The sequence below is a fragment of the Paroedura picta genome, chromosome 15 (assembly GCF_049243985.1).
Source record: "Paroedura picta isolate Pp20150507F chromosome 15, Ppicta_v3.0, whole genome shotgun sequence".
NCBI classification, from domain to species: Eukaryota; Metazoa; Chordata; class Lepidosauria; order Squamata; family Gekkonidae; genus Paroedura; species Paroedura picta.
The window spans coordinates 13,845,949-13,869,234 of NC_135383.1; the positions used below are offsets into that span (position 1 = coordinate 13,845,949).

Genomic DNA, 23,286 nt, shown 5'->3' on the forward strand with positions numbered 1-23,286 from the left:
CTAACCACTACACCAAGCAGTACCTTAAACTTGACCCGGAAGCAGACTGGTAACCAGTGCAGATGTTGCCACACTGGCAGAGGTCTTCCTCAGAGCTCAGTATTAAGCACACACAAATATTTCAAATAAAATATGCATGTTAATGGGTTAGGTCTTTGGATGCCTGGGTACATATAACCAATGTAAGTGTGACCTATAGGAATAAGTGTCACGCCCTGCTCTCTTTACGGTTTTTATTATCTTTGTAGATTTGAGCTCCATAAATCAGGGGTACTCAACTTGTGGCCCTCCAGATGTGCATGGACTACAATTCCCATGAGCATTTGCTGGCAGGGGCTCATGGGAATTGTAGTCCATGAACATCTGGAGGACCACAGGTTGACTGCCCCTGCCATAAATGACACAGAAATAAGTGCATTTTTAGTTTTCTCAAGCTTTGCAGGTTCTCGACTGTGTTCCGGGTTGCGTTTTGTTTCCCCTTCTTTTTGGCTCCTCCCCGGCACATACCAGATTGCGCACGATGATTTCCGAGCCGGCTTGCACAGCGAGATGCAACGGCGTAAGTTTGGAGGCGTCCTGGACTCTGGAGTTCACGTTTGCTTGGACGCTGATCAGGAACAGCACGCTCTCAATGTCAGAATTCTGAACAGCCACATGGAGGAAGTTCCGCCCTTTGTTGTCCATCTGAAGCATGGGCCAAACCAATTTAAAAAAGTGAGCAAAAAAATCCTTCGCTGGCCCAAGCCCAACATCTATATTCTTAATGCAAACTCCAGAGGAGCGCTTTTGTAAGCAGCAAGCAAGACAAGCTGCTTTGTGGAAGGCTGTTGAGAACTCCCTGAAGTCCATAATTAGCTAAACACCTGTACAAAATCCAGAATTACAGCCATCTCTATAGTTCAAATGTATCTCCAGTATTGCTTCTCCCAAGTTTAGATGGGCTTTTTTCCAGAGCCTGATTTGATGCCCTCCCATTGGCTGTACTTATTGGACGATTCCAACATCAGCCTTTGGAAACGCGTAAACGCCCTTGTATGGCTAATGTAGCAGAGATGGCTGCACATATATTACATCCATTGAGAACTTGATGAAGATAGAAACCGTATAATCTCCCTTCTGCTGATTCTTTTCATATGCTTAAAGGACTCCCCTACATCTCAATTTCTGATGACTAAATTCACTCTTGAAGACAAAGAGGGCACTATTTCATTTTCAGATACCAAACACCGCTTCCTTGTCTGCAGGAAATGCAGCGCTTTAATTAATCGGGAGATTATCACCTATGTGTTTAATGACATTTGCCAGAAGGACTATTGACAATTTCATATATAAAACCATTCAGACATTTTGCTTTTTTCTTTTCCTCCTTTGTATTTTGTGCTGGTCTAAGACTGTAACACATTGAAATAGAACCGAGTACAAATGTATCAGCATTTGGCACTTTCTGTCTGGCTGCGGCCTTTGCCATGGGCATCAACTGGTATCCCTTGCCTTTTTGACCCTGCTCCTTTACCCGAAGCCAGTCCCTCAAGGCAGCCCACAGTCCACTACCTAATAAAATATTAAAGCATTCAGCAAACCGTCTTGCCAATATCTCTAAAAGCGTGATGGCAGATTACATTTCAAAAACCAGACGGCCGCTGGATAAAGCCATTTCTCAAATGCTTTTTTAGAATCATAGAGTTGGAAGGGGCCATACAGGCCATCTAGTCCAACCCCCTGCTCAACGCAGGATCAGCCCTAAGCATCCTAAAGCATCCAAGAAAAGTGTGTATCCAGCCTTTTCTTGAAGACTGCCAGTGAGGGGGAGCTCACCACCTCCTTAGGCAGCCTATTCCACTGCTGAACTACTCTGAAATTTTTTTTCCTGATATCCCACATGACACCTTCCCAAATCCCACCTTCCTTTCAAGGAGCAAAAGGCGGCCTCCGTGCTTCATTCTTCCTCATTTTATCAAAAGGCAGAGCAGATGTTTCTGAAGATAGTTTCCCCATTCACCAGCATACTTAAGGGCCTCCTCTTCTCAAGGGGTATCATCCAGTTGCATTGTGCAAACATGGTCCATCAAAAGGACCCCTAATGCCTCAGCTCAGGGCTTGGGTGCATTTGCATCTCGTCATACCTGCTCAGCAGCTCCGGGCTCCCGCTTCAGGATGGCTTCTGCTGCCTTGTTATTTTTGTAAGTCATCGCGCACGCAAAGGGGGTCATGCCTTGCCGGTCACGTAGGTTGAGATGGATACTGGGGTGAGATATCAGCAGCTGGATTATGACGGCGTGCTGATTGATAATAGCAACATGGATGGGGGTCCTCCCTTCTGCATCCTACAAAGGGGAGTGCGAATTAAAGATACAGCACAAGCCCAGCCATATGTATGTGCTGCCACAGGAAAATGATTGAAAAACGAAGGGAAGCCCCTGGGTGAAAAGGAATGCTTTAGCTGGCCACTTAAAACAAGTCAGGGAGGTGGCCACGTGAGCCCTATGGAGCAGTGTGAGGAGCCTGATGCAGGCATAGGGATGCCAAGGGGGCTGCCAGGAGGTGAAGACTCAGAACACATTCTTGCCCCCCCCCCCTTATACCTGTGCATTGACGTTAGCGCCGAATTCAAGGAGACACTGCACCACCTCTTCAAGGCCCCAACAAGCTGCCAAGTGCAAGGGTGACTGTCCATCATGGGCCTCCTCATCTCCCTCTCCGTTAGCACCTGGCTGCCTTGGGCTGTTGACATCGCAGCCACTGGGGAGAAAGTGGCACGTCAGCCTAGGCCCCTGGCAAGATTTGCGCTTTGAAAAACCCCAGCAAGGATGGTCCCAGCCTTCTCGGGACGGTCATGCAGACAAGGAGCTTGCCAGCACACTGGGTAATAGGAGGGTAAAGAGAAAGTTGCGCTTCCTGGTCAGCATCAGCCTTTGGACAACGACCTTCGGCTGACCCCACAAACAGTCCAAATCTTCAGACGGACTGGCTTCTCACCTGCGGATAAGGAAGCAGGAGATCTCTTCACTGTTCTCGTCGATGGCTCTATGAAGGAGGGTCTGTAAACATCCGCCTGGCCCTGGGCCCCAGCAAGTTGCATCACAGCCATGTCTCACCTAAGCAGAACAAGAAGGTTGGTTCTTATATGCTGCTTTTCTCTACCCGAAGGAGTCTCAAAGCGGCTTACAATCACCTTCCCTTTCCTCTCCCCACAACAGACACCCTGTGAGGGAGGTGAGGCTGAGAGAGCCCTGATATCACTGCTCGGTCAGAGCAGTTTTCTCAGTGCTGCGGCAAGCCCAGGGTCACTCAGCTGGCTGCATGTGGGGGAGTGCAGAATCAAACCCGGCTCGCCAGATTCAAAGTCCGCACTCCTAACCACTACACCAAGCTGGCAGAGACGCAGAAAGACCCAGAGGGGGAAAAAATGGTCCGCTCGTCAGTAGCCAGTGGACATTTGGACAGGGGCAATGTGATCTGTAGACACAAGGGATCGAAGATCTCAGCAGTCCTTTCTGCCCACAGCAATGCAGAATCCCAGGGCCACTGAAGCTTCGTGAATTCAAAGACACCTTGATGGGTAGACACCTTGATGGGTAGACTTCACTGAGGGGAGGGGGGGGCAAAGTTGCCCTTCTACAAGTGGCTATTGAACACTGTGAGCCCCACAACTCCCGGAATCAAGTTCCCCGGGGTCAGAAAGGACTGGGGGAGGGCTAGAGAGGGGGAAAGATAGGCATCCATCAGAAACTTGCAACATGGATCCAGCAGGATCCAACCCCACTAAGGAGGTGGAATTTTTCATGGTCCTTGTTCGCCTTGAAAGTTTAGATAAAGGGATATGAAAGCAACTGAAGATTTATTAAAAAGTAGCTTACATGGAAAAACATTAATTATGCATGGTGACCCAATGGAAATGTTAATTTCTATTTAAAAACACCAGGAAGAACAGCACAAGATCTGCCTACTGGTCTTACCAGAGTCGAGGCGATGTCTTCCAGGTTGTTCTCTAGCGCCAGCCAGAGCGGAGGGTTGCCTTTGTCATCTGGCACGGACATGTCTGCCCCCCTGGTGCAGATCGCGTCGACCACAAGCGGGAGCTGGTTTTTGATGGCCAGCTGCAGGGCCGTCTCTCCATCTTGCGTCCTGCAATAAGAGCACATCGCTGTACACGGAAGCAGCCGCTGCTGGGGTGTCATCGCCAGCCGTAACGCCAATCGTGAAATGACCGCCTTGCTGAGAAGCCCTTCTCAGTTTTATTCTCACAACAACACAGCGAGGTAGGTCAGGCCAAGGGTGTATGACTGGCCCAAGTCACTCAGTAAGCCTCCATGGCATCTCAGCTGAAGCATCCACACATTTAGGAAGAATTTGGTTTTTATGGCCTGATTTCTTACTACCCAAAGGAGTCTCAAAGCGGCATACGATCACCTTCCCTTCTTCCTGCCATAACAGACACTTTGTGTGGTTGGTGGGAGAGAGTTCTGAGAGAACTGTGACTGGCCCAAGGTCACCCAGCAGGCCTCATGTGGGGGAAGGGGAGGAGAATCAAACCTAGTCCAAATCAGAGTCCACCACTCTTACCCGCTACACCCAACTTGCTCTGGAAGCAGGTCAAGAAGTAGCATTTCAACAACAGCCTCATTAATACTTCTAGGCTTGTAAATGCAGAGTCTGCAGCAATCGAGGGCCTACAAGAGAGAGCCAGCGTCGACTCGTGGTTAAGAGTAGCGGCTTCTAATCTGGAGAGCCGGGTTTGATTCCTTGTTCCTCCACGTACAGCCAGCTGGATGACCTTGGCCTCGTCACAGCCCTGACAGTGCTGTTCCGACCGAGCAGTAATATCAGGGTTCCCTCAGCCCCGCCTCCCTTACAGGGTGTCTGCTTTGGGGAGAGGAAGGCAATTGTAAGCTGCTTTGAGACTCCTTCAGGCAGTGAAAAGTGGGGTATAAAAAACAACAACTTCTCTTCAGAAGGAACCATTGGGGTGGGAGGAGAGCATCTAAATATCTTAAAATATCAGCCTTCAGGATTCTCTGGAGGATTTCAGCATGTTCATCTCTGTCTATACTCCCTCCCCCCCCCCTTTTTTTGCCTTTTAACTCACCCTCATCTGCTGTCAGCTTTCCCTCTTCCTAGAACCTACTGAATCCACACCAGGTATTTGAGGATTCTTTCCCACCTACCCTCTGTGCTTTTTTTGTGAAATGAGGAAGCTGTATCTGTGGAGGTTCCCAGCTAGGTAGAAGCCCGTCTATAAGTGGGCTGGCCTTGCCCCTGTCATGATCTGCCCAGCGGCCAGCCAGTTTACTACAAGATACAGCGCTGGTTTTCCAACACACAAGCAAGGGGAAAAGAGGAGAAAATACTAAAAGCCCAACCCCTGCAATCAAGAAACTAGAAAAGGCTCAAGGAACATGAATTTGTGGCCAGAGATTGTAAGTGCAATGGGTAGGAAAATGAAAAATATTAATTATCTGAAAACACATTTTTTGTTTTTTTTCACAATATTTTTATTTGGAACAGGTAAAAAACACTGCGAGGTCTCAATGACAGCCTTAGCATAAACCCATTTCTAAAATTTCTAGGCCATCTGGTCTGCATCTGCAATTTTTATAGTTGATTTTATAGTGAGGCTGCCGCTGAGGCTTCAGCGCATTTTAAACTTTCATTGTAAATAAACGCATGCATTTTGTATATTTAATATTCTTCATTTTTCTACCCATTGCCTTTACCCACACACCAATTCAGAAGAAAACTATTATATATATACTCTGGGGTAAGAAGGTACAGAGGTACCTATAAACTTCAGGAAACCTTGTTCTGCAATCTCTAGCTACTGGCTGAGTATCAGCTCTCCATGAACACCAACAACTCCCAACATTCACTCCAAAATGACAGAACTGGAGGCTTCGCACAGTCTTGTGTGTTTCCCGGTACTCTCCTGCAAACTCAGGGTGCTGCCCATGTGGTACCTGATGTTGATATCAGCTTGATGCTCCAGCAGGAAGAGCGCGCTCTTGCTGTCCTGCCTCTGGATTGCCATGTGCAACAACGTCTGCCCGTCTGACATGGTGTCGTTGATGGAGGCCCCGGATCCGAGGAGCTGAGCTGCTATGATGTGCATGCCTAGGGAGGAACGGACGCATGTCATGTCACAGAACACCAGATTATTTTTGAAATAAAAACCTTCAAGAGACTGCAGCAAAGTTTCCTTTCCATTCAAGAACAACTGGAAGGATAATCCGCTGTACTGCCCAAGCGAAGGACATTGGTGGTCGCTGTGGATGTCCCAGGCTCTGTGGCCTTGGCTTGGCACTTTTAGCCCCTGACATTTCACCAGCTATCTGTGGCTGGCATCTTCAAAGGTACGACAGGGCAAGATGCCAAAGCTGGAAAGCCACTACTCATGCAGGGCCTTCATCAGCTGGATTTGTCCAATCTGCCACAAGCCTATTCAAGAGACGGGCCACACATCGTGGCTTCCCTTTCCTTATCAGGCAAGTAACCAGAGTGCTAAGACAAACGGCCTTGAGGTACGGGTCCACTTCTGGCTCCAGCTTCTTCAGAGAGAGCTGCCCTGGAGTCTAGAATGTCACTGGTCATTTTTGTTACTATTTTCCTTGAGGCTCTTCAAAAGACACAGGCACTTTCCAGAACATCTTGACCACTTGCCTGTCCATAATGCCAGCCCCAACACGGTTTGGTCCCTGGAGTCCTTGAGACTGAAGTCGGGAATGATCTGCAAGTTGTTGGTGGCATGAAGGGCGTTAGCTAAAAAACAAAAACAAGTTTTAACGCTCTATTGCTATCCTCCAAGATTCATTTCACTTTTAAAAGAAATACTGCAGCTGTAAGGAGCCTCTTGTGGCGCAGAGTGGTAAGTGGCAGAAATGCTGTCTGAAGCTCTGACCACGAGGCTGGGAGTTCGATCCCAGCAGCCGGCTCAAAGTTGACTCAGCCTTCCATCCTTCCGAGGTCGGTAAAATGAGTACCCAGCTTGCTGGGGGGTAAAACAATGACTGGGGAAGGCACTGGCAAGGCCACCCCGTATTGAGTCTGCCATGAAAACACTAAAGGGTGTCACCCCAAGGGTCAGACATGACCCAGTGCTTGCACAGGGGATACCTTTACCTTTACTGCAGCTGTATCTGGTTACGTGCTCAAATAGTTGTGTGGGATTTCTGGGAATGTTCCACCCAGTCAATGTTTTAAAGAAAAAGATGCACGGGATGATTATAGAAGGCCACCCACAACAGAGCCATCACCTTTCTGTTCCAATATGACCGACACGACATCGGGGTGGTTATGTGCTATTGCCATGTGAAGGGGCGTCTGCAAGTAGACGCTCTCTGCTGTGTTTGGGACATTTGCCCCCTTCGGTCCAGGCGCTGCTTTCTCTGTCTGTATGTTGGGGTTAGCTCCTTGCTGCAACAACTCTGCGGTGAGGTTGGCCAGGCCGTGTCGGCAGGCCGTGTGCAGTGGCGTTTCTCCCTGGAAGAGAAAAGTCTGGTTGACTCAAGACGCAATTGTTTGGACAGAGGAGAATGAGAAAAAGAGAACGAGTTCCTTGAACTTGAAAGCCACATCTGTAGGTAATGGCAAAGCTGAGCACTTAAGGGTGCAATCATAAGCAATTTTGGCACCTTTCTAAGCCCAGGGACTTAGCAGGGGGCAATTCTGCTTTGGGCTTCTTTGTAAGAATGCTATGAATAGGTCTGCCTAACAAAACTGAGTACCCATCTAGTTTAATACTCTTTCTTATCCCCCTACCCTACCTTTCCCTCACCAGCAGTGCCAGGAGGTACTACTCAAAGAAATGCAGGATGTCCTGCTTACACTCGCCATCTTTCCTACCCTCTAGTCAAGGTCTTACCCACTACACAAAGCTGAAATGCAGCAACCCAAAATCCACTCTCCAGCTCACTCAGTAGAAGAACAAACTAGCCTGGGGCACACCCATCTTTCCAAAACCTGCTGGAATCTGCAATAAATGTTTTCGGTTTATTATTCAATCGTTCCCCTCCCACAGATGGCAAAAAAGGAGCCAGCAAGCAGCCAGTTATTGGCAGCTATACTTGAACAGTCTTTTAATTCTCCTCTTTACCCATTTATTCCTGTGGTTGACTTTGGCACCGTGAGTCGCCAGGAAGAGTGCTGCGGCCTCATTTCCTGCCCCTGCTGCCCTCTGCAGCAAGCTGATTCCTAGAGGGGACAGAAAATGGGCAGAGTTAAAATGGTAGATAAAAAGATTAAATATTCAAATTGCCATCTTGCGCACACAGAGCACAGTTTTATTCATTAGCATCTGATTTAGGAGAAGAGCTTTTTTTTGTACACTGCTTTTTACTACCCAAAGGAGTCTCAAAGTGGCTTACAATCACCTACCTTGGTGCAGTGGTTAAGGGTGGCGGCTTCTAATCTGGTGATCTGGGTTTGATTCCCCGCTCCTCCACAGCTGGTTGCATGTGGGGAGCGCAGAATCGAACCTGGCATGCCAGATTAGAAGCCTGCACTCCTAACCACTACATCAAACTGGCTCTCCACTTCTCCACCTAAGAAACAGGAACAGCTGCAGCATCTTACTGCAAGACTAAAATACCAAGTTCCACCATCTGGCTGTCTGGCCCCTTTGGTGCTCTTACTTGCTCCTTTCGATGTTTACAGCATCTTAGGTGCAAATCCCTACTCAGCCATGCAACTCACAAAGTAAAACTGGCCACTCACAAAAGGACTCTCTTCCAAGATCTTCAGCACAGCCTACAGAGTAGGGTGGAAAGACTAACCTGTTCCCAAGTATCCTTTCTCTAGGGAAAGTGAGAACCTTGAGCTCCTTGAATAAAGAGTGAGGCGAGAGAAACTTGCCTCACCCTGAGTTTTAGAACGCAACATGGAGCCACAGGGATGTTAGTCCCTACCCAGATGCAAAAGGGAACATTAATTTCTAGTTTGTCGTCACCACAGAGCCCTCTTCCCCACTACCACTTACCCGTTATAGTATCTGGTGCATCTGTGTGGCTGCCACGCTGGATGAGCCTGGCTGCAAAGCTGTTCTCATCAAAGGAGGTGCCGTTCTCCACCGGGACGTCCTCAAAGGGGTTTACAGATGGGTCCGAAGAGACAGTGATATACTGAACAGCAAGCCACAGGGCAGTGCTTCCCTCGTGGTCCTTCAGTTCCAAATCGAGCCTTAAAAGAAGAAATGCAAATGTCTTATTCTGACCTATGACACTCCTAAATGTAATCAGATTAACTACCCTACCACCTCTTTCCCTGGCCTCTGAAAACAGGACATATATAACAAATGAAACACAATTCCATAGGAGGACTGAAGTTAACAGTAGTGAAGACAGAGTGGGCAACCAGCAGAGCATCCTAAATGGATGTCAAAGGTATAGTTGAATACAAGTATGTTTTCTTTGGAGTTGCCTACAAGAGGCAAGCCATCTGACAAGTATGTCCACGAAGAACACTTTAAAGTCTGGCTACCACTGCAGGCCTTGCTTCTAGTAGCCACCTGCCGAAGGGGACCTTGCCTAACAGTCCAGGTGTCAAAAAGGGAGCAGTCTCCCACAAACTATATCTCACAGTTATACACAGCACACACCTGGGACTTCCATCAACAGTTAAAATGGCAGGTCTAGGAAAATACTCTCAAATGGGCACTAGAGAAAGACAGTCCATCAGAGTAACACAATACCACATTAGGGGACCCAATGATCTGTCTTGCTGTTAAGGAAGCATTATATTTTCCTTCAGGTACGGTCACTTCTTTGTGCTCAGACAAAACCCCACATTTTGGCAAATCAGAACTTTCCTCCTAGAAGTTACAACAGCACAAAAAATATCAATTTGACAAGCTTGTACCAACTTACTGTTTACACTGGAGCAGCTGGCTAAATACTTGGTCGTTCCTCACAATGATGGCAGCATGCAACGGGGTCCTAGGAAAGAGCAGGCAGTTCTGTTAGGACGAGTTTCCCAAAGGCTTTGCTGCAAGATCTCTTTGTCTGCGATTCAACCAAACACCAGCCTGTTTTCCAAAGAGTTTGAAACCAACCCATTCCCTTGCTTGGCTCTTCCAGAATTTTGTATGTTGGTTTGTTTCCACAAGACTGTAAAACCCATTTTCATATCAGCTCGTGCTAGTGACAGCGCCACCGATTCAGTTTCAAATTAATATTCTGATTTGTCAAGAACGGTCAAGAAGTTGTACTTTTTTTCTTTTTAAGTCCACCATCCCATCTTCTCCTGCACCCCTGTCCTTCTCTCTACTATTCTCAAGGCACCGGTGGTCTCTCCCCAGTGATCAACTGAGATTTACAGTTGTAACGAGACACAAAGAAGCAAAGCTGGAAAAGGTTGCACTGTCTAAATCCAGGTCCTCAGATTTAAGATGATTCTATATCCAACTTCAATTGCACTCTCTGTATCAGAAATACCTGGAGACTTTGAGGGTGGAGCCGGGAGTGGGCGGGATTTGGGGTGGGGAGGGACCTCAGTGGAGTAGAATGCTCCCTACATTCTACTCCACTGTTTTCTCCAGGGGAACAGATCTTTTTAGCCTGGAGATGAGCTATAATTCCAGGGGATTCCCAGGTCCCACCTGGGGAATGGCATCCTTAGGCATTTGGGCCACCTTTACAACAAATCCCAACGATTCTCACATTCCGGCCATGCCAGTGGGCAAGTCAAGTGACCTCGCAAGAAAGCAGGGGCCACAGGGGCCACAGCAAGCAGAGCGAATCCTGCCCAGTCAGTCACCTTCCTTGGCTGTCTTGCATGTTGGGGTTGGCTCCTGCCTTTAAGAGGCACTCTGCGATCTGTGCCATCTCCGCCATTACGTCCGGCGTGTGCTTCTTGGGACTGTAGGAAGCCACCAGGTGCAGGGGAGTCTCCTGGTCGCCGAGGGTCGCGGCGTTCACCCGGGCGCCGTTCTTGACAAGGAAGTTAGCGGAAAACTTATCACCTTTCAGGAAGAGCGAGACGAGAACGTCAGTCATACTTGGGCTAAAGGTATCGTTATAATGTCTCAAGATCCCTCTAAAAAGTCCACAACAGAATCAGAATCGCACAGAGCTGTTCCACAGGGGGCCATCCAGTCCAGCCCCACTACTTTCTCAGAGACTTAAAAAACACACACTCCTGACAGGGGCTCATCCAATCTCTTCCTAAAAACTTCCAAAGGAGATTCCACCACCTTCTGAGGCAGCATATTTCATCTACAAATAGCTCCCTCACCATCATAAAATGCTTTTTAATTTCTGAATGGAACCTCCTTTCCCATAATATGAACCCACTGCTCCAGCTTGGTGTAGTGGTTAGGAGTGCAGACTTCTAATCTGGTGAGCTGGGTTTGATTCCTCGCTCCCCCACATGAAGGCAGCTGGGTGACCTTGGGCTTGCCACAGCACTAATAAAGCTGTTCTGACCGAGCAGTGATATCAGGGCTCTCTCAGCCTCACCCACCTCACAGGGTGTCTGTTATGGGGAGAGGAAAGGGAAGGCGATTGTAAACCACTTTGAGAAAAATCAACAAATAAGAAACAAGTCTTCTGCTAAAGCTGAGTAAACAAATTGGCCCTCTCTTCTACATATATGCCTTTTACATAATTAAACACCACTATCCTATCACCGCTTGCCCTCCTTTTCTCCAAGCTACGCACGCCCAACTCTCTCCACTTCTTCTCCTAAGGCATGGATTCCAACCCCTCAATCATTCTAGTTGACCTTCTCTGAACACGCTCCAACTTCTCAACATCCTTCTTGAACTGCGGCACCCAGAACGGGACATAATATTCCAAATGAATGACACCCTGTGAGGAAGGTGGGACTGAGAGAGCTCTGAGAGGAACTGTGACTGGTACCATTCTATATTTCATATTTATAATATAGATATAGATACACACTGGCCACCTGGACACCTAAGGTTGGCAGCTATGCATATGATGTTTGCAGATGTTTGCCAGCTGCACGCAGATGCACACGTGGCAGAGAAGTGCGTCATTTGTTTCTGAGGCTGGAGTCCTTACCCCTCTGGATGGCTTTATGCAACAGACTCCACCCCTTCTTGTCCACCATGTCAATATCTGCTTTGTGACTGACCAGGGTGGTCGCAATGCTTTCCAGTCTTCGAGAAAGCGCCAGATCTAAGGCCAGGTCGCCGTTGTGATCGAGTTCATTGAGCTTACTGGGCAGCTGCGGAAACAGGATTAGAAGGCTGGCATTAGATATTGTCACAAAACAGGGATCCAGTGGAACCTTTTAAAAAAAAAGAAATCTAACAACGTGTATGTCGATACAACTCAACGAAGCTCATTCTGCAGTGAATGTTAGCAGTCTTTAAGGCGCTGCTGGCGTTTGGGGTTTACTGTAGCAGACTGGCAAGGCCTGATACCGGGATAGACACTGGCTTTCTGAAGAGGTTTCTGACACAAGGCTAAGAAGCTGCAAAGCACAAGGACAAACCAGACCGGAAGGTTTTGTGGGGGACGAGACCATTGCAATACATGCAGGATTACGTGGGGATCCCAGGTCACATGCTCAGCATCAGCAAGGGTACCACTCCATGGCACGCACCCCATCCCCACTTGTCCCTGGTTACTGGAAACAAATAAACCACACTAACATAATGATGACTTGATTTGGAACTTTGGGGCCATTTCTGTCGACATGGAAATGCTCACATCCAGCTTGCTCTTGCCCAATTTGAGTGGCATTTAGGCTGCTTTTATTCTATTTTATTCAGGCTTTATTTTTATTACTACCACTAGTTCAGACTGCATGCTTTACTGTTGACGGTCGTGTTCCCCCCACACACCCCTTTTCCATTCATCTTTTTTGCAAGCCGTCTTGAGACCTTTCTAGTCCGTGCCGGAAAGCTTTCCTAAATTGACCCTTGGGCAGAGGTGGGAGGCCACGATGTACCTGTGAATCCATCTCGATAAGGTACAGGAACACAACATCTTCCCTCTCCACCTTGATCGCCTTGTGCAGAGGAAATTCCGTCTTGGATTTGATCATCTTGTACAAGAGCTGAGCACTCATGCTGCTGAAGTCCTCTTTCCTCAAGTCGTCCTGGGAGGGGAAAAAGGTAATAAACTGAAAGGTGGTTTTTGCCCCCATCCCTGTTGTTACACCCTGACCTGGAAGACCTTGGGTAGCCTGAGAGCATCATATCTTGGAAGCTAAACAGGGTCAGCCCTGGTTAGTGTTTAGGTGAGACATGATCACGGCAGCTGGGAATGCTGTGCGGAAGCAGGCAATGGCAAAAACCACCTCTGAACATAGACTGCCTTGAAAACCCTACAGGATCACCATAAATCGCATGCGGCTACCCAGGACTTTCCACCATCTGCCATACTAGCACTTGTAAGACGCTGATTTATTACTTCAGAGCCATTTAGCATGCTGGCCGTGTCACTGCACTTGAGCAACACACCTCATCCAGGTACCTGAGCAACACCCCTGAGCTCAGGTACTGATGTCCAGTGCATGCCAACTTTTTCTGCGCCACCCCTTAATGACAACAAGAATGCACAGGAATTAAGAAAAAGGATAGGTGGGAAGAAATAAGAGGAAGAACATCATTCTTGAGGATTGCTTCTTCTCTTCCTGCTCCAGGTATTTCCTAGTTTGGGCCTGGCCAGAGCCAGCCAAGGAATACAGGACTGGCCTGAGAAGTGCAGGCTTATTTATATGTCTTGCTCTGCTCCAAGGGTCTTTCTTCTTTTTTTGTTGTTGAGAAAACAGGATTACGAACTAATTTTTTTAATTAGTTGAACAAAAGCCCTAGGAATGCCTACGAGTTCCTCCTTCCAAGTAGCAGATAGACTGAACGTAAATCTAAAAGCACAGTAAGGAGACTCCTTAAATATGGACTATTTCCTTTTACAAAACTGCGAGCAAGCTTGATATCGCTCCAGAAACTTGGTATCTCTCCAGAAACTTCTTCAGGCACAAAACCAGATACAGGGACAAAGAAAGATGTTGTTCAGGGCAGAGAGCTCAAGTGCTCCTGATTTAAACAGTCTTAAGTGGAGGAAATGACATGTGCAACAACACAAACAAAATTCTGGCTACTCTAAGGCGGGAGGAAGCTAGAAATAACGGCTGTTCTCCCTTTAAAAATACAGAACCTCCCACGAACTCTGGCTGCAGAAACCAGAGTAAACTTGGTGACAGGAATGAACCTGGTAAACGGCTGGGCGCGAGAGCTCCCTCCTTCCTCCTCTCACACAGCACAGCATGCAAGGATTAAAGCCGGAAGTTTTCAGCTCATTCAGGTTAGTCATGAGACCTGAATGCAGGCACATTAACTATCCGAGTCTGGCCCGAGAACTGGGGTTCTTGCAGTACTGAGCCTCTTGTGGCGCAGGGTGGTAAGGCAGCAGAAATGCTGTCTGGAGCTCTGCCCATGAGGCTGGGAGTTCAATACCAGCAGCCGGCTCAAGGTTGACTCAGCCTTCCATCCTTCCGAGGTCGGTAAAATGAGTACCCAGCTTGCTGGGGAGTAAACAGTAATGACTGGGGAAGGGAATGGCAAACCACCCCGTATTGAGTCTGCCATGAAAACGCTAGAGGGCGTCACCCCAAGAGTCAGACATGACCTGGTGCTTGCACAGGGGATACCTTTACCTTACCGCAGTACTGATGCAAGCGCACCTACCCCATGAGAGGCAGGGAACATAAGAAAAATGTGGTGGACCTTCCACTGAACACTGCTGGAAAATACCCACTGCGGCCACCCAAAACTGAGAGTGACAATCTGGAAGAGAGCTTCCTTCTGCTACCAAATGAGGCTTCTTCTGACACAGGGAAGAGAATATACCTGCTCTGACTCCTGGACACTTACTCCCTATTTCAGTTTCTCTTCACTTTGCTTAACGTGCCACCTGCTGTACCATTAGGTTCTTTAGAATCTGTCTGCTGAGAACAAGCGATCCGTTTTGCACGCAAGCCTTTCCTGCCCGCATGGATCGTTTTATTTCCTCCCACATTTTATTGCCCAAATCACGAGAACTTTTTATCTGAGTGCATGGCACGGGCTGATGATCTATAACAAGGCAATTTGCTCCCACCTTACAAAGCGTTCTCACAGAACAGCCTGAAAAATTAAGCTGCAATTCAGTAATCGCAGACCGGAAAACTCTCGCTTGCAGTGCAAGCAGGGCTCACAGTATTCGGGCGATGATAGCAGGGGATAATAGACGGTTCGATACCCGGACAATTACCACAGATCACCAAGCGACAACATGACTGTGTCGCGGCTCATCCAATGGAAAGGTAGAAACTCAGCCGGGAGAAAAGGAGGTTGAGAGGGGACGTGATAGCCCTCTTTAAGTATTTGAAAGGTTGTCACTTGGAGGAGGGCAGGACGCTGTTCCCGTTGGCTGCAGAGGAGAGGACACGCAGTAATGGGTTTAAACTACAACGATATAGGCTAGATATCGGGAAAACTTTTTCACAGTCAGAGTAGTTCAGCAGTGGAACAGACTGCCTAAGGAGGTGGTAAGCTCCCCCTCACTGGCAGTCTTCAGGCAAAGGTTGGATACAGGGTTGGACTAGATGACCTGTGTGGCCCCTTCCAACTCTATGATTCTGTGATTCTGTGAAACTCAGTTGAGACAGGAAGATAACATTCGAACAACAATTCTCCACCTGCATTTTTGAGGGGTACAGCAGTGGTACTAGCAGCAGCTTGTGGAGAGAAATATTCGTCATTACCCTCAAGCAAACAAATCATATTTATGCCCATCCCTGGATGTAGGCCTATACCACAGGGTGGCTTAACAGCTTACCCATCCTTCTGATGACTGTTTCAAGGCAGGAGCCAACTGCTAACCATGAGCACCTTGCTGACTTTCCTGAAATACGGGACATGGTAGGCTAAGTGCCCAGAAGAGCCACACGTGGCTCCCAAGCCACTGAGTATCACAATCTTTGCAGAATATATGAATCGGCTCTTAAAGTACAACAGCAAACAAAATAAATGCAGATTGAGTCCCGTCCTTTACAGAGAATTTTGCCTTGAGAGCAGGAGTACAAAGGACTATTTGTGATAGGCATGCCAGATCCTAGGATATCCTCTTCACACGCTCCTGGCTCCACTCTCTCGGCACTTACCCAGTGACTGGCAATGATCTCAGCACAATAGTTCATCAAAGTGGAGGCATTCAGCTCCTCGGCAGTCTGGTAAAAGCGGATGCAGTTTCTGACGTTCACGAGCGACATGACTCCCTTCTCACACCTACCGAGAAAAAGAGGAGAGGAGAAGAGGCACAGAAGTCAGTAACAAGAATTACGTTTTTCTATGCCGCTTTACTCTGCCAGGAGTCTCAAAGTGGCTTACAATCACCTTCCCTTTCCTCTCCCCACAACAGACACCCTGTGAGGGAGGTGAGGCTGAGAGAGCCCTGAGATTACTGAAGAAGAGTTAGAATCATAGAATCAATAGAATATCAAGGCTCTCAGCCTCACCACCTTCACAGGGTGTATGTTGTGGGAAGAGGAAAGAGAAGGCGATTGTAAGCTGCTTTGAGACTCCTTCGGGTAGAAAAAGGTGGCATCTAACAACCAACTCCTGCATAGTGCAGGGGGTTGGTACCTCATGTGTCATCTAGTCCAACCCCCTGCACTATGCAGGAGTTGGTTGTTAGATGCCATTTTTTTCTACCCGAAGGAGTCTCAAAGCAGCTTACAATCGCCTTCACTTTCCTCTCCCCACAACATACACCCTGTGAAGGTGGTGAGGCTGAGAGCCTTGATATTCCTGCTCAGTTAGAACAGCCCAAGGTCACCCAGCTGGCTGCATGTGGGGGAGCGCGGAATGGGGAATCAAACTCGGCTCAGCAGATTAGAAATCTGCACTCCTAGCCACTACACCAAGCTGGCTCTCTAAAGGTGGCTGCACTCCAAAGTAGCAAAGGGACTGCAAAGATAAAGGGTGTGCCCCCCCTCCCCCTCTTATCAAGTGGAAAACAGCCTGTCTGCCAGGCGATAATGTTGTAGGGTGAGGTAAGGAATTGAGCAATGTGATCCTCAGGACAGGAAGCTTGATGCTGACGCCCCCGCAAAAGAGGACATTCATTGCTTCAGTCAGTCAAACCAGTCAATATATGCATGCAGGACACGACATCACGTGGGTTATTACCCGAATTTTTGACCAACTGGAGGCAACAGTGGCGGGGGCCTTAAGGAGCAGGTTGAGGCTCCCAAGCGGCTTGCTCGACCTACGCAAAGCAAGTTGAGTCTCAGACAACACCCCAATGAAAAAGCGAAGGTGCTGCCAACACAGTGGCATTCTTGGTTTCAGGGAAGGCTTGGGCCACACGGTCAAAACCACCATCAGCAATACTTCCCCAGCACGTCAAGCCCAGGATCCCCTACAGACACATCTGCATGGTTTAAAATAATAGAAGGTTCAAGACTCTACAGAAGTCTGTTTTGGATATTGTGCTTGCCACCTTGGTATCCCAGTGCCTCTATACCTGATTTGTATTTGATCCTCCACTGGGTCCTACCCCTCTTAATTTACCATTTTTGGTTTAAAACAGCAGCATCGGGAGACAAAGCTACCTCCCCTGAAATCACAGGAACTAACGATCTGCATGGGGACCAACAGCCAGTTTGCGCCCGGCTTGGCTAATGATGAGGCACAGACAACGGCTTATTTGGAGGCTTGCCTTTCCCTGAGGAGCTGCAGCTGAAACCTGTTTGCGAGTTTCATCAGCTCGGTCAGGAACACGTCATCTTCTCTCAGCTCCAACTCGTCGGTATAAATCCAGCGCAGCATCGCCATAGTTACTTCGGGCTCAGCATCTGGGGAACAAGCGGTAGATAAATTACTGGGGGGTGGGGGTTGGACAGACTATCGTGCTTGGTGACAGTTGAGTTTAGGGGGTCGCCAACCAAGGAAAACCCTGGGTCGAATTCGGTCCTTTGGTGAGCGCCTGACCGGCTGCTAACGATTCAGATGCAAAGTAAGGGTGAAGCACAGAACTATCAGCTATGCAAAGAGGATTTGTTGGTGGAGCATTTTACAAGGCTGCTCCGAAAATCCAAAATATATGAATTTCCTGCCATGCCGCCAGTGACTTGGCAGAACACGGGAATGCGAGACGAGCGTTTAATTACACAGAAAATGCTGCCGTTCAAAACTCAAATGTGTGCATTCTGATGGCTTATCTTCAAGAGTGTAACCAGAGTATTACCTGACCCCTATGTCAAGGAACAGGAATGCAGTCCAGTTAGCACAGTCCTTAGATTCTGACCAAACTAACAGGGCATGTGCCAGAGGCAAAGAAGCGCCATCTTTAATGCTCTCCTGAGGAAACTCCCTAAAATACTCTGCAGGCCTTGAAAGGAGAAGCCCTCCCTACTACCTCCGGATCTCAGGCAGATGGTTCTGCTGTTTGGCTTCTTTGTTGGCCTAACTTGACTGCAAACTATTGGGTAGTAACTTCAGCAGGTCAAAACCTGACACAGGAAACAAGCATATAAATTTAGTAAATAAAACCTTCCTCCAATGAGTACAGCATTCACTTAATGCTACATTAAAGCATCCTGTGTTTTTAAAGGCTCACTTACTCCAGACTCTTTAATGTATCCATGCCAGAGAGGCTTTGGTTACGCACCAAGATCCAGGGGATCTTTAAGACCAACGAAATTTTATTCAAGGTATAAGTTTATACCTAGAATAGAACTTAGTTGGCCTTCAAAGTGCCGCTGGACTCAAATATTGTTCTGCTGCTTCAGACCAGCATGGCTAGCCACCTGAATCCAGGCTCAAAATGTTAGCAGATATGCCTGTTTTGGTAACATGCTGGAAAGAAATCACTTGCAGTTATTGCATGATTCTCCAAACAAGGGAAATGCAAGCCCTCCTGAGTTTTCATCTAGCTGGGGATGCTCACGCAACTCAGGGACTCAGACAGTTTGTATTTATAGTTTTTCTGCAGGGTGGATTTGCCACCCCCCCCCCCGGGAAGAGGAGCCAATGGAGGCACTAATATTAGAAGCAGCCAAAAAGGCAAGGGGTGCCATATTGACAGTGTGGACCATCAAATACTCCCCACACAGGAACATGCTCTGAAGTCACGAAGTACTATGAAGTACCGCCCAGAGCTGTATGGAAGGGCAGTATATAAATCTAAAATAAATAAAAATAAAATAAAAAGGGCAAGTGGTTGCATTTTTGTTGCAACAGCAAAGCTTTTCAGCTGCAGTTTCAGGCAGGAAAGTTATTCTCAGAACATTCTTGTTTCAGCTCCAGTCCATTTCTTATAATCTAATTATCAATCCTGGCATAAAAAAATATATTTAAAAAAAAAACATTTATTTATTCCCCCCTGTCTTGGAGAACTCAGGGTGGATTACCACATACTTAAAATTACATGCAATCTAAAACCTGATTTAAATGAAAATTTCAGAATAAATTAGTCTCTAACATTGCCCATACAATCCTACACTATCCCGGACTCTACGGTGCCTTGACCTGCAGCTTGCGTTTTTGTTCCATTTTTACTGCTAATGTCTCAACGGATTTTATTACTGTTGATGATTTTGGGAACTTTCTAGATTACTTTAATGGCATTTCAATTCTTTCTCGCAAGGCTGCCTTGACAGCACAGGTTTTGCATAAAAGCTCCGAACTAAATAAAAACAACACTACTTATCAGAATGCACACTCTAGAAGCATGTGCAATTTTAAGCAACACGGAACAATCTTCACCAATCCTCAGCCAATTAAAATTTCCCTGAGCTCTTTCCTCAAGTCACTGACAGATAAAATTGACAAATTGTATACAATTTTTTTAAAAACTGAAAAGCCTCAGCAATTGAACTGCACAGAAGTTGAGTCAGGGAATGGCCCAGTCCAGCTTTCTGAAGTCACACATAACAACCTTTAAAGCCCTGAAGAGAACCTCCACATTCAGAGGCACTTAACCTCTGAATACCAGTGCCAGATTGCAACAGCACAGGAAGCCCCTGGCCTCTGTGTCCTGTTTATTGGCCCTCCATAAGAACTACTAGGTCAGCGTTGTGACATGAGGACCCACTAGTCAGATCCAGCAGGATCCTTTTTATGTTCCAAATGGTCGGGGACCATATTACCTAAACACAATTAACAGATTAATAAATTCACTGTGGCATTCACTTCCCTAATCAAGAGGCCATTTCATTAGATGCAACCGTTAAGGATCACCGGCTCCTCACATATACCAGTTCAGGTGCTTCGGTCACTGCCTCAGGCCCTTCTCCCCCTGAACTGCATCTGGTTCCACAATTCATCTTACCCTAGCTGTGGGTAAGGCAGAGCAGCTAGGCTACTCCAGTTTTTTTCCATCTCTACTGAGTGACTGCTAAATTTCTCGACTCAGAACCCCGGCAGTTATCTTTAAGACCTTAAACCAGGGGTAGTCAAACTGCGGCCCTCCAGATGTCCATGGACTACAATTCCCAGAAGCCCCTGCCAGCATTCGCTGGCAGGGGGCTCCTGGGAATTGTAGTCCATGGACATCTGGAGGGCCGCAGTTTGACTACCCCTGCCTTAAACAATCTCAGAACCCAAGCGCTCAGGTCTTGCCTCCTCTCACAAATCTGCCAAGATACAGAAATTACGATCAGTGGCGCTTCCCTGTGAGCCCATACTAGCCGAGGTCCAGCAGATAGGAATGAGAGGGAGAGAAAGAGAGGCAGAACTCCTTCCCAACAGAGGTCTGCCTCCAACCACCCTAGGTAGCTGTCATCCATGTGTTAGACATGGTCCTTTTGACCAAGGCTTGGCACAGCTACTCTGCTGACCATTAGGGGCTTTATCACCACAGGCCTTCATGATACTAGCTGATGGCTTTGTTTTCCTAAGTTACCATTTGTGGATGTTTTTAAATTGATGTAGCCTGCTCTGAGGGTCCTCTTCTGGATGGAATGGCCAGATAGGTGCTTTCAACCAGCCAACAGTCAGACTGAAGCACAGTGGGTTGCTGCACGGGGCCCAGCTCTGAAATTCCTCTCTAAGAGGCTTATCATGCCTGTCTTTGTTCACGATGCAAAGGCCGAAGATGGACTTTCCCTCCCTTTTTTAAAATGACGCTTCTGCAAGTTATGCAGCTGTAGCATTCGTGGAGATTCAAATTCAATTTTTAACCTAACCAGCAATTGGTTACGGCTTTTAATTCTTACTTTTAGGATGCCGACTTTTTGCTGCATTATTGCGTTTTTCATTTCCTTCAACCTACCCTGGGACACCATTACATGGAAGGGCGGGATATAAATTCCAGTAAGCCTCGTTCCACTCTGCCAGGGCAACTCCCTTTCGACAAAACCACAAATTGTGCAAAAGCCTCACATTTGCTGCAAGATTTGGGGAAGTGCATGCAAATCTGCAGCCGTTCTGGTCACACTGCTCATTTTTTTAAGCAAGCAGCACATTGACTGGAAGAGAACGTGAGGCCTGAACTCCAAATAAACGCACTCAAAGTCACCCGAGATCCACGGCTGCTTGCACAACGGTGCTTTACATGGAACCGGCACCCAGGCAGCTTTGCCAGAGCGATCCTCAAACAAAGGAATAATCAGGAGGTTACAAGCGGCTTTGTTTTGGGACTGTGACAAGCTCTTGCCCGGTTAAGAGGAACAGACCAGAGCACTTAGCATCCACATCATTAAAGTGAAAGGAGGGTGGGCTGCTGATTTAACGAGCTCGAACACCCAGCTCTCAAGGGCCGCTGGCATGCTTCAGAGACAAAAGCTTCATAATTAATGGATCAAGTGCCTCCTCCTGCAGGCAGAGCACCTCGTCCTGAAGGATGAGCTGCAACCCCCCACCCGCAAAGAGGCCTTTCATCAGCTCCTCCAGAGGCAATGAAAGCATCTCTAGCACACACTCTGCGCCCGTCAGAAACCAACCTGACAGATCCAGCTCCTCGGTCGTCACCAGGTTGGCCAGACTCCATGCCTCGCTGCGAGCTGCCAATACAAATTTGTGAGCGCTGATATGCTTGTCTCCAACCTTTATCTTCAGGTCACTGAAGAGATACAACACACACACACACACACACATACACCTGAGCTTAGACGACTGAATGACTTCACAGAACTGTAATTAATTCAGGAGGGGGGGGGGGAGAAAGCATTACAGTATTAGGATCCCCACTACATTTTTGCGTTCCGCTCCTCACCATTCCAAGGACCACAGGACAAAAGGCACTTCTGCCCTTCGTTCTCGCAGAGACCTTTGGGGTTGTGATGGAAAGAAATTCCAAACCAAGACTCCAACCTATAAATTAGGCTTCTCTAAGTATTTCGTTCTTGTGATTCCCATTATTCAACCCACCAGTTTCAAAAGAAAAGGGTCACTAAAGAAGCACAATAAAACCCCTTCTCCACTGAACCGGAGGTCTCTTACTGGCTATAACAAAGTTTTGCCATCCTATAAAGACTAACATGTTTATTGTGGCACAATCTTTGGCGAGCTACGTGGTCAGATGCATAAAGCAGTAACACTCAAGAGGACAGAGCTTATAGTCCAAGCTACAAACAGCAGTAGAGTTATTACAAAGAGAAGTCTTAAGGGCCCAGCTCCACAGGATGAGGTTTGAAACATTGCACTACATAGGGAAAGAAGACCTGCTCAAAACAATAAGCGAGGGATGTGCATTGCATGCATTTGCCATGCTAAACTGATACTTGCCATTTTCAGTTCTCAAATCAGCATTTAAAACACAGATCTAAACAATAAGAGCAGGTGCTCAGCAAGGCAGCAAGGTTCCATCCAGGTATGCACTGGAAAGGTCCCAGCCACAGCTGCTTCTCTTTTGAGCCTCTTGAACAGGGGTAGTCACTGCGGCCCTCCAGATGTCCATGGACTACAATTCCCAGGAGCCCCCTGCCAGCATTCGCTGGCAGGGGGCTCCTGGGAATTGTAGTCCATGGACATCTGGAGGGCCGCAGTTTGACTACCCCTGCTCTTGAACATCCACGATGTATGGGCAGCATAAACAGGCAGCGCTGGCAAGGACCCATATTTGAGATGGCCCCTCTTAAAGCTAAATACATCACCAAACCCTTATTTTGCAGGCTTGAAAAGGGCTGCAATGCTTCCTAACCACAGGACCCACAATTCATCAGCTTAAACCCACAACTCCCCAAGCATGTAATGCAGGAGGGATCCATTTCATCCATGCTTAACTGCGGAAAGTAAAACATATGCAAGTGGCCTAGACACCAAGCAACAAAAAAGTTTGTTTTGCATCTCCCAAGCTGATAATTTCAAGCTAGAAGTTTTAGGATATCCCCCCTCCCCAA

General features: G+C 47.5%; 1 protein-coding gene across 1 annotated transcript in view; it reads right to left on the reverse strand.

Annotated features, from left to right (window-relative positions):
- Positions 1-23,286, reverse strand: part of ANKFY1 (ankyrin repeat and FYVE domain containing 1) — a 45,281-nt gene that overhangs the window by 11,883 nt on the left and 10,112 nt on the right. Inside the window, exons 3-19 of the mRNA XM_077311352.1 lie at positions 21,889-22,007; positions 17,664-17,799; positions 16,105-16,228; positions 12,907-13,056; positions 12,012-12,177; positions 10,744-10,948; positions 9,855-9,923; positions 8,969-9,168; positions 8,087-8,184; positions 7,248-7,473; positions 6,655-6,753; positions 5,955-6,108; positions 3,957-4,125; positions 2,977-3,095; positions 2,583-2,739; positions 2,124-2,324; positions 508-684 (exon numbers count right to left, since the gene is read on the reverse strand). Coding sequence (XP_077167467.1) covers positions 508-684; positions 2,124-2,324; positions 2,583-2,739; positions 2,977-3,095; positions 3,957-4,125; positions 5,955-6,108; positions 6,655-6,753; positions 7,248-7,473; positions 8,087-8,184; positions 8,969-9,168; positions 9,855-9,923; positions 10,744-10,948; positions 12,012-12,177; positions 12,907-13,056; positions 16,105-16,228; positions 17,664-17,799; positions 21,889-22,007 — 2,569 coding nt within the window. The remainder of the gene's footprint in view (positions 1-507; positions 685-2,123; positions 2,325-2,582; positions 2,740-2,976; positions 3,096-3,956; positions 4,126-5,954; positions 6,109-6,654; positions 6,754-7,247; positions 7,474-8,086; positions 8,185-8,968; positions 9,169-9,854; positions 9,924-10,743; positions 10,949-12,011; positions 12,178-12,906; positions 13,057-16,104; positions 16,229-17,663; positions 17,800-21,888; positions 22,008-23,286) is intronic.